General features: G+C 44.5%; 1 protein-coding gene across 5 annotated transcripts in view; it reads right to left on the bottom strand.

Annotated features, from left to right (window-relative positions):
* Positions 1-16035, bottom strand: part of LOC148029550 (Nuclear transport factor 2 (NTF2) family protein) — a 179881-nt gene that overhangs the window by 101058 nt on the left and 62788 nt on the right. For all 5 annotated transcript variants that reach the window (XR_015692441.1, XM_087688410.1, XM_087688409.1 and 2 more), the window contains one exon: positions 1550-1584. Coding sequence is in view for 4 of the 5 variants with exons in the window: in XM_087688410.1 (XP_087544536.1) it covers positions 1550-1584 (35 nt within the window). In the remaining variant the exon portion in view is untranslated. The remainder of the gene's footprint in view (positions 1-1549; positions 1585-16035) is intronic.

Raw genomic sequence — 16035 nt, 5'->3', positions numbered from 1 at the left:
CACCTACACAACTGCAAATTGTGGCCAATGACTCCTCTCTTTGTCAGCAGATCATCATCACAAGGCAGCCTGGTCAGTGTCTCAGATGCCATGCATTCCAACATTGGACTTCAGAGTGTACACAGTTTGAGCATGGGAGACCACTTGCGCCGGATGGAGTTCCACCCTACGGTGGAACAAAACAGATTAGCTAGAGTCCATTGTCATCATGGTAAGTGCCAAGCACCTCCTCAATAGCCCCAACCAAAAAGCAATACCTCAAGAGGGACCACATTAGATCAAGGAGGCCCCTTGCAGAGGCAGAATCTTCCTCATCACAAGTGCCACCATCCTCTGCTGCCACCTGCTCCCGCTCCCCCTCCCCTATCTCCACCCCCTCCCTCCCAACACCAACCATATGAGATGGAGGTGCATCACCGATCATTCACTCCCTCAGAGGCCACTGGGAGTAGCTTCAAGGGGGCTCTTGGCATCAACAGAAGCTTCAACAATAAGTTCCTTTACACATGGTTTGCATGTTTTCTTTAACATTGTAAGACCACAAACCCCAATTATGATGAATCCACTGTGGCTACTCTCTCTCATCCTCCCTGGCTCCCATTCCCCCAGACCACCTTAAGAGGCCTTATATATAATTTTGATTTGATTGACATTCAGCTCCAGCTAGACTATTGAGAAATTGTACTTCCTTGTAAAGCCACACCTTATTTGATAAAAATGAAGGCTTCTTCATCAAGAAGAACTGAGTTAAGTTTGCATCACCTAAGGGGTTTTATTGATAATGGTCAACTTGGACATTCCTATTCCATGAGGGTTGGGTGAATAACGCTATCTTCATGTGTTCTGGTTGAATTGAATGTGCACCCAAGCAAAACCAATTCTTGAGCCTACCACTCATAGCTTTGGAATATTATCACCAGCCTAGCATGGTAGCACACCTAGAAGGCTTCATGTCAGATGATTTTTGGCGAAGATCACATCTTGATATTCACCATCTTGTTGGCTGATCTATGGATCTCCATTATTCACTCTCTCTAAGGATGATGGGTTCACTTGCAGGGTGATTTGCATAATGCCAAGAGCTTACACATCTCTCCACTTCCCATTTGGGGAGACATGGCCTATTTTATAATTTATGAGATCGCACCCTCTATTGGATCTGTAATCCTCATTCCCCCACGTCCCACACAGCTCTAGCTATGCTATTGGACAACCTTTTTACTCCAGCTGTTCAGCATTTGAAATCCCACGTTTTGTAATTATAATTTTCACACTTTTATTGGCACCCGAAAGTCCATAAGGCACATGCATGGAAACCATCCACAATGTTAAGCCATAGAAAGCCATTTCTAACATTCATTAACTAAAGATGCAAGTTAAACATTTGTTATAATGCTATCTACCTCTTATTAGTGTCTTACTATGTTTCAAATATACCTGTACACATCATGCCTTCTCTTATAGGAGCTATGATAAAGTGAAACTATTTGAAATAAGTGAAATACAAAATTCAAAACCATGAATATAAAAGAGATAGAACAATAATCACCAGTCTTCATGCTGCAATACTTTTCCATCTTTCACCTGTCCAGTCGAATAAGAAAAATTAAAGCTAATCGCTGGAATTTTATACTAGTGTTCTGTTTTTAAAAATGAAGGGATATCCGAAAGCACTAAATTGACAACTTAAAGGATCACATCTTTATGAGGTTTATTGTTCATTTTAAGAAAAATTAAAGCTAATCGCTGGAATTTTATACTAATGTTCTGTTTTTAAAAATGAAGGGATATCCGAAAGCACTAAATTGACAACTTAAAGGATCACATCTTTATGAGGTTTATTGTTCATTTTAAGTTGGAAAAAACTAGGTATAAGCTCCCTAAAAAGCATAAATGACATTTGATAGGCAAAAATCTATGATTCCAAGCCAGCACATCATACAACACCCTAAGAAAAGTGGGACACAACGAAGCATTCAAGTATAAAACATTAAATGTGATTCTAACTATAAGTTCATCAATCTAGCTTTGCTCCTATGATTTACCACTTTTACACACAGCTTGGTCAACAAAATTTTCATAGATATATGATGTGCAAAGTTTGATAAGTATGATTCAACCAAATATGAAGTGTAATTCCAACCGTAAAAAATCTCTAAGTACATCAATTGCACTAGGCTTGGTCGAAGAACTTTCAATATCTGAGGGGTGTACAAGGATCTCCTAGTTATGCCCAGGAGCCTGGTCTCATAGGTGGGAGAGTCCGCACCTTAGACATACCCCAATAGGAAACAGATACATACCCCAATAGGAAACAGATATCTCGTAGATGAGAAAACAGGTGTTGTGATCATGAATGATGAGGGGATGAGGTTGTCACCAAAATGAAAAATGGTGTTCAATAATTAAAACTGACTCTAATTCTTTGAGTGTGTGCAATAGGAATGGAAACACAGAGACAAAGGAATAGAGAGAGATTGCAAGAAAAGAAGAATGAAATCTGCACTGAACAAGAAAGAATGTTGATACAAACGGGAAAGTGGAAGGAGACTGATCAGTCCCCCTGCATGCAGCCCACAACATCAACAAGGGCACCAAATTCGGTTGATGATGACAACAACACCGGAGTCAAGAGGAAGATGACAGAGTCAGAGTGTGCACCTGCCAAGGAAGGAGGAAGATGACTGAATGAATGTGGGAGGAGTAAGCTATATATAGCCAACCAACCCCAAATCTGGGCGATTGCAATTTGGGGCCAAAATATGGCCAACCAACATTTAATGCAAGTTCGATCAACATTTAATGTTTGTAAAAATGCCAGAAATGCTCAAAAATATTGCGAAAAAGGTGGACAATGTACGGCAAGGCAAATTGATATGCAAAAACTGCTTGGAAAATATACACAAAATCCTGACTGGAAGAGAAAATGCACTAAAAGGTAATAAATTGGGTACTCTAGAACAAGCTACCTCCTCTGTCAAAACAAGTGATTGACAGGTCAGAGCTTCTAAAGTCCTCGTCGACCAAGGCTCATAGGCAAGAAATGACAAGGCATGACAAACATTAGAACGAGCTACCTCCTCTGTCAAAAGAAGTGACTGACAGATCAGAGCTTCTAAAGTCCTCGTCGACCAAGACTCATAGGCAAGAAATGACAAGGCATGACAAACATGAATGCTAACACCCCCTCTCAGATCCTAGATGTGGCGCAAGGCTAAGGAAGAAATGGATCTTGGGGTGGCAAGAAAAATGCCAATGTCAATGAAGTCCGTGGTTGTAGACTGCTGATGAATAAGCTCCTCACAATCTTGGAAAACCCCCTCTGGAACACTAGGGGCCAAGGAACCCACACCCACATCACCAAGATCGTTCCGATGGGGGAAACGAGAGAACCTCTAGAGAAGAGAATGGGGGATGGGAAGGAACCTTTGGAATAGATGGTGCACAAGCAAGAGTGGATGTAGCAATAGACAATTGTCTCGGAGAACCCTGCATAAGAGAAGGGGGATGGAGCTTGTAAAGCCCGCTCTTCTGCCAACTTGTCATGATAACACCCCTTGTAGAAGAATCCTCAATACAAACGGTCTTCTTGGTGATGACAACTTGGGTACCAAGCCTAGTAAGGCCATAAACTGAGAAGAGTGGAAAGCCTAAGTCCGAAACATAAAGGGCCTCTAAAAGGGAGCTCAAAATGTGATTGGGAAACAAAGGCAAAATGTTGACACCACTAATAGGCACTGATACAATGTCATCAACAGTGAGTGAACCCTCTGAAGGACATAGATCCTACAATAAGTCTCCGCATGGAGTCATATGTCTAGAAGCTCCACTATCAACCAGCCAAGGCCTCTCAAAAGACAAGGCAACCACTAAAAAAGACCGCTCCAACTCAACAATATGAAGGAACACTAATTCATGGATAATCATTGGAGTAGAGGTAGAAGGCTCGAATATTTTAGCTCTGTCCTTTGCTCTCGGACAAAGGTGAGAGTACTTGTTCCAACATTTTGTTGGGTATTTGACTCACGCCTCACTTACGCCTACGCTCATATGGGAGTGTCGGTGATTAGTAGGACACTGGGGCACTTTTTACTCTCGGTAGGAGAGGTTTTTTTCCCCAGACTTATAGTCTTATTGTCGCATGTGATTATGTGCTTATGTTACACACTTATGGGCACTTAGTGTGTGTCGGGTGTGAACACCCCCTACAACCCTAAGGTTTAAGGGTTGTACTTTGTACTTTCAGGTTACACTCTTTCAGTCTATTCTCTTGGGTGTCGTGCTTCAACTCTGTCTCTCACTCTCACACTATCTACTGAATCTCAGCTGCACCTCGATCCTTCCATCTCACATTTGGTATCAGAGTACAGCTCTGAGCTCAGCTCTTGCCTGCAGTGTGCAGTCCTGACCGCACCCGAGCCACCTCTGCTCTGCGTCTGCTCCAAGTCATCAATCTTCAGCACGCCAGTGTTGTTCGTCAGACATCGCTTCCTGCCTCCAGCTTACAGAGCACACGTCTCCAGCTAACTTGGGGCACGCAACCTGTCTCTAGCGCAACGTCTGCCCAGCCACGTCAGTCGTCAGGCGTCACATCAGCTGCAGGCGCCAACGTCTGCCAGCGCGCTATTCGTCAGTGCCCAAACGGCCGCCCGTCTGCCCCGCAGTCCACGTCAGCCACGACGCTGCCTAAGTCGCCTGTCGTCCTGTTCGTCAGCACTGTCGCCTGCTGCACGTCAGCCGTAAAAACTTCTGCTCGACTGTTTGCCCGCCCGACTTCCGTCAGACCACCGTCAGACCAGCGCCCGCCTGTCAGTTTGCCGCCAGTTGCAGACGTCACGCCATCACATCCTGTCCGCCCGCTGCAGTTCACGTCAGGTGTGTTTTTTTTTTTAAAAAAAAAATTGAATTTTAGCCCAGAACAAAGCTCTGGAAGAGGAGGTTCATACGCGACAGACACAGCACAGGTGTGGGATAAATTTGATGCAAATTTCTGGACTGGATCATCAGAAATTTTGGGGCTTTTGTGTATTTTGAGGACAGTTGCATATGAACTGCTGATACAGTCACAAAAAGACTGTTTTGACAGACATTTTGGCAAAATCTTGGGGATTTTGATATAACAATGTTGCTGAGCACTGTTTGCACCTTGGGAAGCGTGCATTAAAAGACATTTTTTTGACAGAGTACGCCCTTGCACATTAATTGCAGAAGCGTGTTTGCTGCAATTTCTGGAAATTTGCAGATTTCCAATCCATACTGCTTTGACATTGCTCATTTTGTCTTTGGAAATTTGTCATCATGGCAAATCAGGGAGGTGATGTCTTTACGTATGTATCCAAGGAAGACAGATTGGACGGAAACAACTATTCGCTTTGGTCATTAATAATGAAGAATGTATTAGTGGCCAAGAATTTATGGGATTATGTCAGTGGAGAGGAAACTCGACCGGGAGTTGTAGCTCCCGTTACTCCTCCTCCCCATGGCGCACGTGGACAACGAGAACCTCAACCCGCTCCACCTCAGCCACTTCCTCCAAGAACTACAGCTCAAAAAGCTTGGGATACACGTGATGCACAGGCGTTGTCTCTGATTGCTCTGGCAGTTCAATGGTCCATCATCCCTCACATTCGTTCAGCATCTTCTTCACGAGATGCATGGTTGACTTTGGAGCATATGTTTGCAGGAAAGAATGAGACTCGGATTATCTCTTTCTTGAAGAAAGAGTTAGAGACTTTAAAGATGAATGAGGGTGATTCTATGCAGGATCACTTAAATAAGATTCAGGACTTGAGGGAGCAGCTCATGAATGTAGATGAGTATTTTTCGGATGCACAGTTGATATCCACCACCTTGAATTCCTTACCTCCTTCGTACTTGTCTTTTCATACTGCATTGAACCTCACTATGAGGATTGCTAAGCACCCACTCACTTTTATTCAACTGGTTAGTTTGCTTCTAGAGGAGGAGCAAACACGGAAAAATAGTGGTGTGGATGCTATAGTCTCTGAGCAGGCTTTTGTGGCACGACAGAAAGGCAAAAACAGCAAGGTGAAAAATGCTCCACAAAGTTCTGGCACTTCGGGCACATCGCAAAATCAAACACAAGGGGGGACGCAAGCTAAAAAAGGAAAATGTCATTATTGTAAGAAGCCCGGCCACTATATCACTGAGTGCAGGAAGCGCATTGCCAAAGAGAAGAAGAAGGAGTTAAGAATGTCTGTTTCTACTACTCCTTCCACTGCTAGTGAGTCCGAGTCCTTTGTTGTGGACAGGGACTATTGTTTTTACACTTGCGGTTATGACATCTCTTGGGCCGATAGAGCACTTAGCTCTACAGAGGATGCTGAGACTTGGTTCTTTGACAGTGGTGCTTCTAGACATATTACATCTCGCAGAGATTTGTTTGCTTCTGTTAGTGCATCTCCCGTTGGGAAATCGGTACAGTGTGCCAATAATGCATCATACCCTGTTCGTGGTATTGGGGAGATTCAGCTCACAGCCATTGATGGCTCTATTCTCCGCCTGCAGGATGCTTTGTTTGTGCCTGGAATCAAGAAGAATTTGCTTTCTATTTCTTCTTTGGCACATTGTGATTTGCAGGTCACATTTGATGATGACCGTTGCATCGTTAGAGATAAAGAACCCATGACTTTGGTCTTGACAGGATCTTTATGTCATGGTTTATATGAGTTGGTTGCTCTTTCAGTAGATCAGTCGGCATACTTGACATCCACTCTTACTCCTGCTATGATACAGGCGGAGTTATGGCATGCTCGTTTGGGGCATGTAAACTTTGGCAGCTTGATGCTTTTGCAGCGTACTCAGATGCTGGATGGCTTACCTCTCTTGGAGAAACCTCCTGAGCACTTATGCGAGGGATGCATTTTGGGGAAAATGCATCGGTTCTCATTTCCTCGTGATGTTGCTTTCAGAGCAACAACCAGATTGCAGTTGGTGCATTCAGATGTTTGTGGGCCTATGCAAACCATGTCATTGGGCCGTTGTTATTATTTTGTGGCATTCATTGATGACTTTACACGTTTTTGCTGGGTCTACTGTTTGAAAAAGAAGTCAGAAGTGTATGATGCATTTTTGGCTTTCAATGCACTTGTTGAAAATCAATCTGGATGCAAGATTAAGACTCTCCGTTCGGACCGAGGGGGGGAATACATGTCCTCTATGCTGAATTCCTTTTTGCAGCAGAAGCGCATAGTCCATCAGTATACTACAGCCTATACTCCATAGCAGAATGGGGTAGCAAAGAGGAAGAATCGGTCACTCATGGAGATGGCCAGATGTATGCTGAAGGCAAAGAGCTTGCCTCATAGTTTTTGGATGGAAGCAGTCATGTGTGCTTGCCATATTTTGAACAGATGCCCTACCAAAGCCTTGAAGACCATCACACCTTTTGAGGCTTGGAACAGCCGTAAACCTTCTGTTGGTCACTTTCGTACCTTTGGGTGTCTTGCCTATGCCCATATTCCACAGGTACTTAGAAAAAAGTTGGACAACAAGGTTGTTAAGTGCATTTTTATGGGATATAGCAATGAGAGCAAAGGCTACAGACTCTATGATCCCGTTACAAAGAAGGTTTTTGTCAGCAGGGATGTTGTTTTTGATGAAAAATCAGAATTATCCTTGGCTGGTTTGGACACATATCAGGCTGCTCGTGATGTTTTTGAAGGGCTGCTACCCATTACTTTTGGTGATTCAGCTGGAGCTTCAAAAAATGAACCTAATGTTCAGCCAGCTTCTCCTATGGAAAGTGCAGAAATTCAGCCATTGGCTGATCGGAATATTCAGCATCATGCTGAAACTGAAATTCAGCAAGAGCTTGCACACAGTCAGGATGCTAGACAGCTACCTAGATGGTATTTGCAGACTATGCAAGATAGTCCTTTGAATGCACCCATGGCTGGTCGTACTAGAAGGCAAACACGTTTGCATGATTCAGCACATACCATGGAGTTTATTATGGCAGCAAGTACTCTTGATAATGAAGAGCCTGAATGTTATGAGGATGCACAACACAGTGTGCATTGGATGGCAGCTATGCAAGCTGAATTAGATTCTATTACTAAGAATCAAACTTGGGATTTGGTGTCCTTGCCATTTGGGAAGAAAGCCATTGGAACGAAATGGGTCTACAAACTGAAAAGGAAAGCAGATGGATCCATTGATAAATACAAGGCACGGCTTGTAGCTAAAGGCTACGCATAGAAAAAGGGCATTGATTATGAGGAGACATTTGCTCCTACTTCCCGTATGACGATCATCAGGTCTATGATTGCTTTGGCTGCACATTATGGTTGGACAGTGCATCAGCTAGATATCAAGACTGGATTTTTACATGGGGAACTTCAGGAGGAAGTTTATGTAGAGCAGCCCATTGGTTTTGCAGTTGAAGGCTCAAAACATTTGGTATGCAAGCTCAAAAAGGCACTATATGGTTTGAAACAAGCTTCTAGAGCTTGGTATGCAAAAATAGATGCTTTCTTGCTTGGTCAGGGGTTTCTAAACAGCTCATCTGAGTCTACCCTTTACGAATGTAAAGAAGGGGGATCTATGCTGATTATATGTCTTTATGTTGATGACCTTTTGCTCACTGGAACACATGCTGATCAGATTTCAGCATTCAAACAAAATTTGCAGCAAACTTTTGACATGTCTGACTTGGGAGTTTTGCATTACTACTTGGGCATCCAATTCATACATGATGCTCGCAGTATTGGGCTATCACAGTCAAGGTGTATTGGGCAGCTTCTTGAGAAGTTTGGCTTACAGGATTGCAAGCCAGTTTGTACTCCCATAGAACTTGGACTGAAACTGTCATTACATGATGACAGTGATTTGTTTGATATACATACATATGCTCCTGCAGTTGGATGTCTTATCTATCTATGCAACACTAGGCCAAACATACAGTTTGCAGTTTCAGCTTTGAGCACGTATATGCATCAGCCACATATGTCACATTGGCAAGCTGTCAAGCGTGTTTTTCGCTACTTGCAAGGTACTCGATCTCTTGGGTTGCTTTATGCCAAGGGGGGACCACTGCAGTTACATGCTTACAGTGATTCTGATTGGGCTGGTGATTATGATACACGTCACTCCACTAGTGGCAATTGTTTCTTTCTTGGCTCTTCTTGCATTTCTTGGCTTAGCAAGAAACAATCCACTGTTGCCACATTGTCATGTGAAGCTGAATACAACGCAGCTTTCACTACCACAGTTGAATGCGTATGGCTTAGACGCTTGCTAGCTGATTTGGATGTATCTGTTACGGAGCCTACTCCTTTGTTCACTGACAGTCAAAGTGCCATTGCAGTGGCACGGAACCCAGTGTTTCATGCCCGCACGAAACACATTGAGATCCATTATCACTTTGTCAGAGAGAGGCTACATTCAGGTGATATCAGCCTTGTCTATTGTCCTACCACCAATAATGTGGCAGACATCTTCACCAAAGCTCTTCCTCGTGACAAATTTAAAGCATTTTGCGATGCTTTAAATTTGATATCCTTCGGTGGCGGATGATCCTTGTACTCTTGATCACTCTTCACTCCAGGGGGGTTTGTTGGATATTTGACTCACGCCTCACTTATGCCTACGCTCATATGGGAGTGTCGGTGATCAGTAGGACATTGGGGCACTTTTTACTCTCGGTAGGAGAGGTTTTTTCCGCCAGACTTAGTCTTATTGTCGCATGTGATTATGTCCTTATGTTACACACTTATGGGCACTTAGTGTGTGTCGGGTGTGAACACCCCCTACAACCCTAAGGTTTAAGGGTTGTACTTTGTACTTTCAGGTTACACTCTTTCAGTCTATTCTCTTGGGTGTCGTGCTTCAACTCTGTCTCTCACTCTCACACTGTCTACTGAATCTCAGCTGCACCTCGATCCTTCCATCTCACACATTTCTCCTGTGGATGTGTCCCCTTTCCATAATATGGACATGTAGGCTTCTCCACATCCATAATTTTCTCTCGAGAGTAATCCAGTGGGCAAATATCTTTTGATGGTACAAAGAAGCATACTTTGTCTACACTTTCACTGCTTTTTGCAACCTACGCACATACACTAGAATAGAATCCTATAAACTCGTAAAGAGGAAAGATCTGGCTTTAGAATTGAGCTAATCCCATAAGGCCACAAGATCCATTGATGATCCAATGATGGAATATCCATAGGATGGGAAATAGGGTGCGCAACAAACTCCCAAAGATCAAAGGTTTTAAGGATACACTCCACCTTACACGACCAAAGCAAGTAGCTTGAACCATCAAGCCGGTCCTCTTTGGGTAAAGAAGGGAGTATAGGTACCTAAATAGAGAGTGCCATGGATAGCATATGGAGGCCACTAAAACGGGCCTTCTGTGAGATATGGAGAGAATGGGGAGCAAAGGGGTTTAGAACAACGCGCTAGGTGACCTCTGTTTTTCATGATCCGTGCAATAATCTCACCGTCGTTCGGAGGACTGTTGAGAAAGCTCCTCATCTATATCATCAAAGCCGCAAAAGTGATAGTACGACATCTTCAAAATCTTGCAAGACACCCATAAGAAATTTATGTTTTGGTGGTAGACAGCCCCAAAATAATAGGAAATGGCTACAGGATCACAAGGAAGCCGATATAGAGGGTTCGCCTGGAGGGAAGATACTCTCGCCTGCACAAAGAAGTTATCGCCTTCAAGAAGAAAGTTGTGTTCTCAGCAAAATGCTGATTTGGCAAGATTGCCTAGCAGTTTGGGTGGTCCCCTCCGTGAGAAATCAGCTCTGTGTCTTTCTTAGGCAATGATACCATGTGAGAGTGGATAACAAAAAGAAATGGAAACACAGAGACAAAGGAACAAAGAGAGATTGCAAGAAAAGAAGAATGAAATCTACACTGAACAAGAAAGAATGTTGATATAAATGGATAAGTGGAAGGAGACTAATCAATCCTTGCACGCAGCCCACAGCGTCAATGAGGGCACCAGATCAGGCTAATAATGACAATACCACCGAAGACAGAGGAAGATGACAGAGTCGAAGTGTGCACTTGCCAAGGAAGGAGAAATATGAATGAATGAATGTGGGAGGGGCAGGCTATATATAGCCAACTGATCCCAAATCTGGCCCACTCTAATCTGGGGCTAAAATATGGCTGGCTAACACTTAATGCTGGTAAATATGCCAGAAATACTCAAAAAAATTGCGAAAAATGTGGACAATGTCCAGCACATGAGATAGACTACTGAATGCAGAAACTGCTCGAGAAATGCACACAAAATTCAGACTTGAGGAGAAAATGCACTGAAAGGCAACAAATTGAGTGCTCTAGAATAAGCCACCTCCTCCGTCAAAACAAGTGATTGACAAGTCAGAGCTTCTAAAGTCCTCGTCTGACTCTGACTCATGCTCACACCTAGGAGATGACAAGGCACAACAAACATGACTGCTAACAAAATCTAGGATTCCTAGCTCCTACACAATGACCATTGCACTAGCAATGAAAGATTTCACACCAAGGCATGCAATGGACAAGTGTAGAGGCTATGCAATAGAAAGGCAAGGCAAAAAGAACCATGTGCAATGTGAAAATTTCATTAAACTGATAGTTTGCACCTTACAATTGAGTTACATTGAAAGATTCCCTAGTTAGCAACTCAATCATACCAAAACGTGATCACTTAAGAAGCAACTAGTTATTCATTTGGAAACTTGATCTTGGTTATTAGGGGTTCTCTCTCTCTTTTTTTTTCCGTAAAAGGTAATTGTATTAATTACGAAAAAAAAAATACAAGATTACTTGATTACAAGATACATGACGACAATCTAAGCCATCATGTGAAGAGGTTCTAAGTACTACAAGTTACAACGTCATGGCAAAGACGCGGAGGAAATTGCCATATGCTAGGGACGTAAGTCCTCCCTAGAGAGCAAATCAGAATGCTGGAGAAGATCTAACTGCCAATACAAGAGGCCCTTAAGCCTCGCAATATGCCGCTGAACATTATAGGCGGAGTCAAAAAGAAAAGCATTCCGAATGGTCCAGTTATGCCAACAGCGCCAATATCGAAGAAAGTGATACATGAGCTTCATATGTGGCTGTGCCAGAGTGGGGTATTTGGGCTGCCCAAAAACCCAATCAAAGGGGCGCAGGGTGAAACCAACCACCCCTTGCCAAACAGCCGACAAAAATAACTAGACTTTCTTAGCGATGGGGCAAGAAATAAATCGGTGGCGGGCGGATTCCACAGTAGTGGTGCAAAAGAAACACTTGCCATTGGAGATTCGTCGCTTGGAAAGAGCTGAAGCAAGCGGAAGACCACCAATCATCACTCTCCAAAGAAAGACTTTATATTCGAAGGGTGTCTTGTTCAACCAGCCCTCCATCACAGTTGCCCTCCACCATGACCGGGATTTACGCAATCCCCATAAAGCATTTGCTTTAGTACCTAGCCATTGATGATCTTTAATCAGAAGATGATACACTTGGTTAGCAGAAGCTTTGGTTAAATTCAGCCGGCCTTGTAGGTCCCAATCCTGCCAGGGATGATCCGAAGCAAGGGCAGGAAAGGGTTGTCTGCTCTGGAGCACCCTCAAAAGCTTTTCCCATAAAGGCCTATATCCACGAGGGATCCTGAAAAGCCTCCTAGCTGTACGAAACGATATAAGCACATTGCGACTGGCAAGGGTGGCATTCGCAACCGAAGACAAGCCCAAACGTACCATCCGGTTGAATTGTGGTCTAAGCTCATGTTTACCTTCCCATGAAAGTAAACGCGAGACTGCCAGCAATTCCAATTGAAAAGAGTTAGTAGCTAAGCGATCCTCCGCTGGATGCCACTGAGCCTTCTGGAGGACCTGTTTCCAGGAACATACCAAATGAGTAAGCAGCGATGAAGAAGAACTGGAGAACCGTGAATCAACATTAAGAACATGCCACCAAGAACTCGGGATTTGGGTATTGCCATGCAGAAGCCCATGGCCCTCAAGGAAATAACGGGCTATATCGACCCATGGATGATGATCCGAGCACATGGCGCGGAAAAGAGACCATCGGAGTGCCTGCATGTGAGTTTGGGCATCTAAAATAGCTCCGCCACCCATGCGTTTGGGGGTACACGCATGCGACCAAGAGATCCAGGAAATACCTGCATGCAACGAGTCCTTCTTCCATAGCATGAAACGAATAGACTGAGTAAGAGCATTCAGAGTCGTAGTAGTCCAGGGCAACAATGGCAAGAAATATGTGAGCATTGGCAACATAATTGTCTGGGCTACTTTGAGGCGAACATGGAAGGGCCAGGCCTGAGACTTCCAATACGTAAACTTAGCCACCATTTTCTGAGAAATCCACTGCAGAAGCTGCTTTGGGGGAACATTAACACCCAAAGGGTACCCAAGATGCCTGACAATGGAGCCACGAGGAACAACCAGACCCTGCCAGTCCAAGGACTGCAAATCCGACTCCGTGCAGCTGAGAATGGCTGATTTGAGCGCATTGATACGAAGGCCGGACGCCTGACCAAAGAGACCCCAAACATCCAATGCTTTTCGAAGGTTATCCTTGTCCGCACGCAAAATCATAAAGCTATCATCCGCCAGGGATTGGCTAATGAAGTGTTGTCCTGTAGGAAGCGACAGTCCGGCCAATTGAGAAGAGGCTGCCATATGAGATAACATCGAAAGAACTGGATGTGTCGCAAGGGCAAAGAATAGAGGGCTCAAAGGGCGCCCCTGTCTGACAGAGCGGGCAAGGACAAATGGCTCAGTAACACCTCCGTTCAGCATGACTCGCGAAGACGCCGCAGCGCTAATGGTGTAGATTAGACGAGACATTCGAGCACCAAAGCCCATAGCAGACATAAGTTCAGCAACGAAAGACCAATCCAGATAGTCAAAAGCCTTTTCCAGGTCCAGTTGAATCAGTACTACCTCCTGATTAGAATGCCTTGCATAATCAATTGCCAGTTGAGCATTCAATACATTGTGCAGAATATTTCGGCCCTTAATGAAACCATACTGAAGAGGGTGCACAATGGCAGGGAGATGCTTATGGAGCCGATTCGCCATTACTTTGGAAAAGATTTTGTACATTGAACCCATCAAAGAAATTGGGCGCCACTATGTCAACTTAGATGGTGAAGGAACTTTTGGAAGCAGTTTAATAAGTCCTTCTTTCCATGAGGAAGGCATGATCCCCGTTTCCCACACCTGTTGAAACAAAGCCTGCAATGGTTTCGCCAGTTGGGTAGCAAAAGCTTCAAAGAACTCATTGGTGAGACCATCCCAACCCGGACTTTTATCCTTGGGCAAGTGTAACAAGACGTCTATAACCTCTGCCTCACAAATATCTGACTCCATAGTAGCTTGCATGTCCAGCGGAAGCAGATTGCGGACCAGGTCATAAAAAACCGAACGGGCCTGAGTAATTTGGGCTGAAGGTGGAGAAGTGGAACCGAGAAGGTCGCGGAAATAATTCCTGTACATATGCACAATAGTCTGCGGATCCAGGATAAGGTGGCCTTCTACATCCTCGAGTCTGGTCATATTCTCTCGAGCAGGAGAAGCGTGGAGAGCTCGAAAGAACTTATGGGTCTGACATGCACTATCTTGCAAAGTCTCCGTCAGATGTTGCAATTTGGCCTGCTGATATGATTTCAACTGGAACTCTTTAATAAGATCAGCCACCCGCATGGCCAGTGTGAGCAGAAATGCATCATCCGAAGTGTCCACCAGCAGAGAACGAACCAAAACCAACAGGTCCTCCGCTGCCTGTCGACGCCGCCGACAAAGAGAGGCATGATAGATCCCATACTGCCGAGCAACCCGCTGCACATTAGAGAGCAATCTTTCAAATGACGCAGTGCCTTGAGAGGAGAAGTCCAAGAAGAATCTGTCAATCAATTGTTGCATATAGCCCTGAAAGATTGCATGCTTCAAGTAAGACGAGTTGAAACGCAAAGGGAGTCTTTCCAGGAATTGCTTGAAAGGTGCAATGGGTTGTGCAAGCAGCTCGAGCTGCAGAGGGAAATGGTCCGACAAGGCATATTTCTTCAACACTTTTATTTCGAGCATCTCGGGAAGAAAATCAGCATTCTGCATGATATATATACGGTCCAACCGCGACCATGTTGTTGCATACTGGGCAGAATGGAAAGTAAACCCTGTAGAAGACGGGTGTAGCCAGGACCAGAGATCTTGCTTAAGAACAGCAAGAGCCAACTCATGCCACATACGACTTTCCGGCGCATCCATTACCGAATGCTCCGATGTGGACTGGGAAGAATCAACACACATATTGAAATCCCCCATGAAGAAGCCCCGTCTGCCAAGTGACAAGGAGGTCTGCAAAGTGTGCCAAAGCTCGCGACGAGATAACGAATCATTCGGAGCATAGAGGCCAAGTAACCATAAGATTTCCCCTTCGAATAAAATTTCAATTACCAAAAGCGGCCATGAACATCATTTTTAATAAGAACATTTTTGTCATGTACAATCATGAGCACACCCGAATAATGCATGGCCTGTGTCCCTCCATAGAACAAACGAAAGCCATGGCAATCCACAACTTTTCCGGCTTCACCGTGACTCTTGTGCTCAACAACGCACAGGACATCCCATTGATTCTCATACAATGCAGTCCACATAGCATGTTGCTTGTGCCGAGAACAAATTCCTCGCACATTCCACGTGGCTATTTTCATGTGTATTCAAAACAAAATCAGGTACGAGGCACAGCTTACCTCGATTGGACTTTGTCGGCGAGAATGTCCAGGACTCCCTCGTCCAAGAAATCCGCCAACACCGCAAAAGAGTTCTGAGGACCAGATTTGGAAGTAGACGGCATGTCTGCTGGCTTGGGGTTGGAACGGGGATAACGACGGTCCCACGGGGTAATGATGTTGCCTCTGGTATCAAAAGCCAGCTTAGCAGGTGGACCCTTTGGACGATCCGAATACATTTTCCTGGCGGGCTGAGGACGGGGGGCAGAGGAAACCATAGCAAGAGCAGAGCGCTCGGAAGACAGCATTTCCTTCCTGCG

This window comes from Lygodium microphyllum, chromosome 11 (genome assembly GCF_053477565.2).
Source record: "Lygodium microphyllum isolate KBCC chromosome 11, Lygodium_microphyllum_v1.1.10, whole genome shotgun sequence".
Lineage (NCBI taxonomy): Eukaryota > Viridiplantae > Streptophyta > Polypodiopsida > Schizaeales > Lygodiaceae > Lygodium > Lygodium microphyllum.
This window is presented reverse-complemented; position numbering and strand designations above follow the sequence as displayed.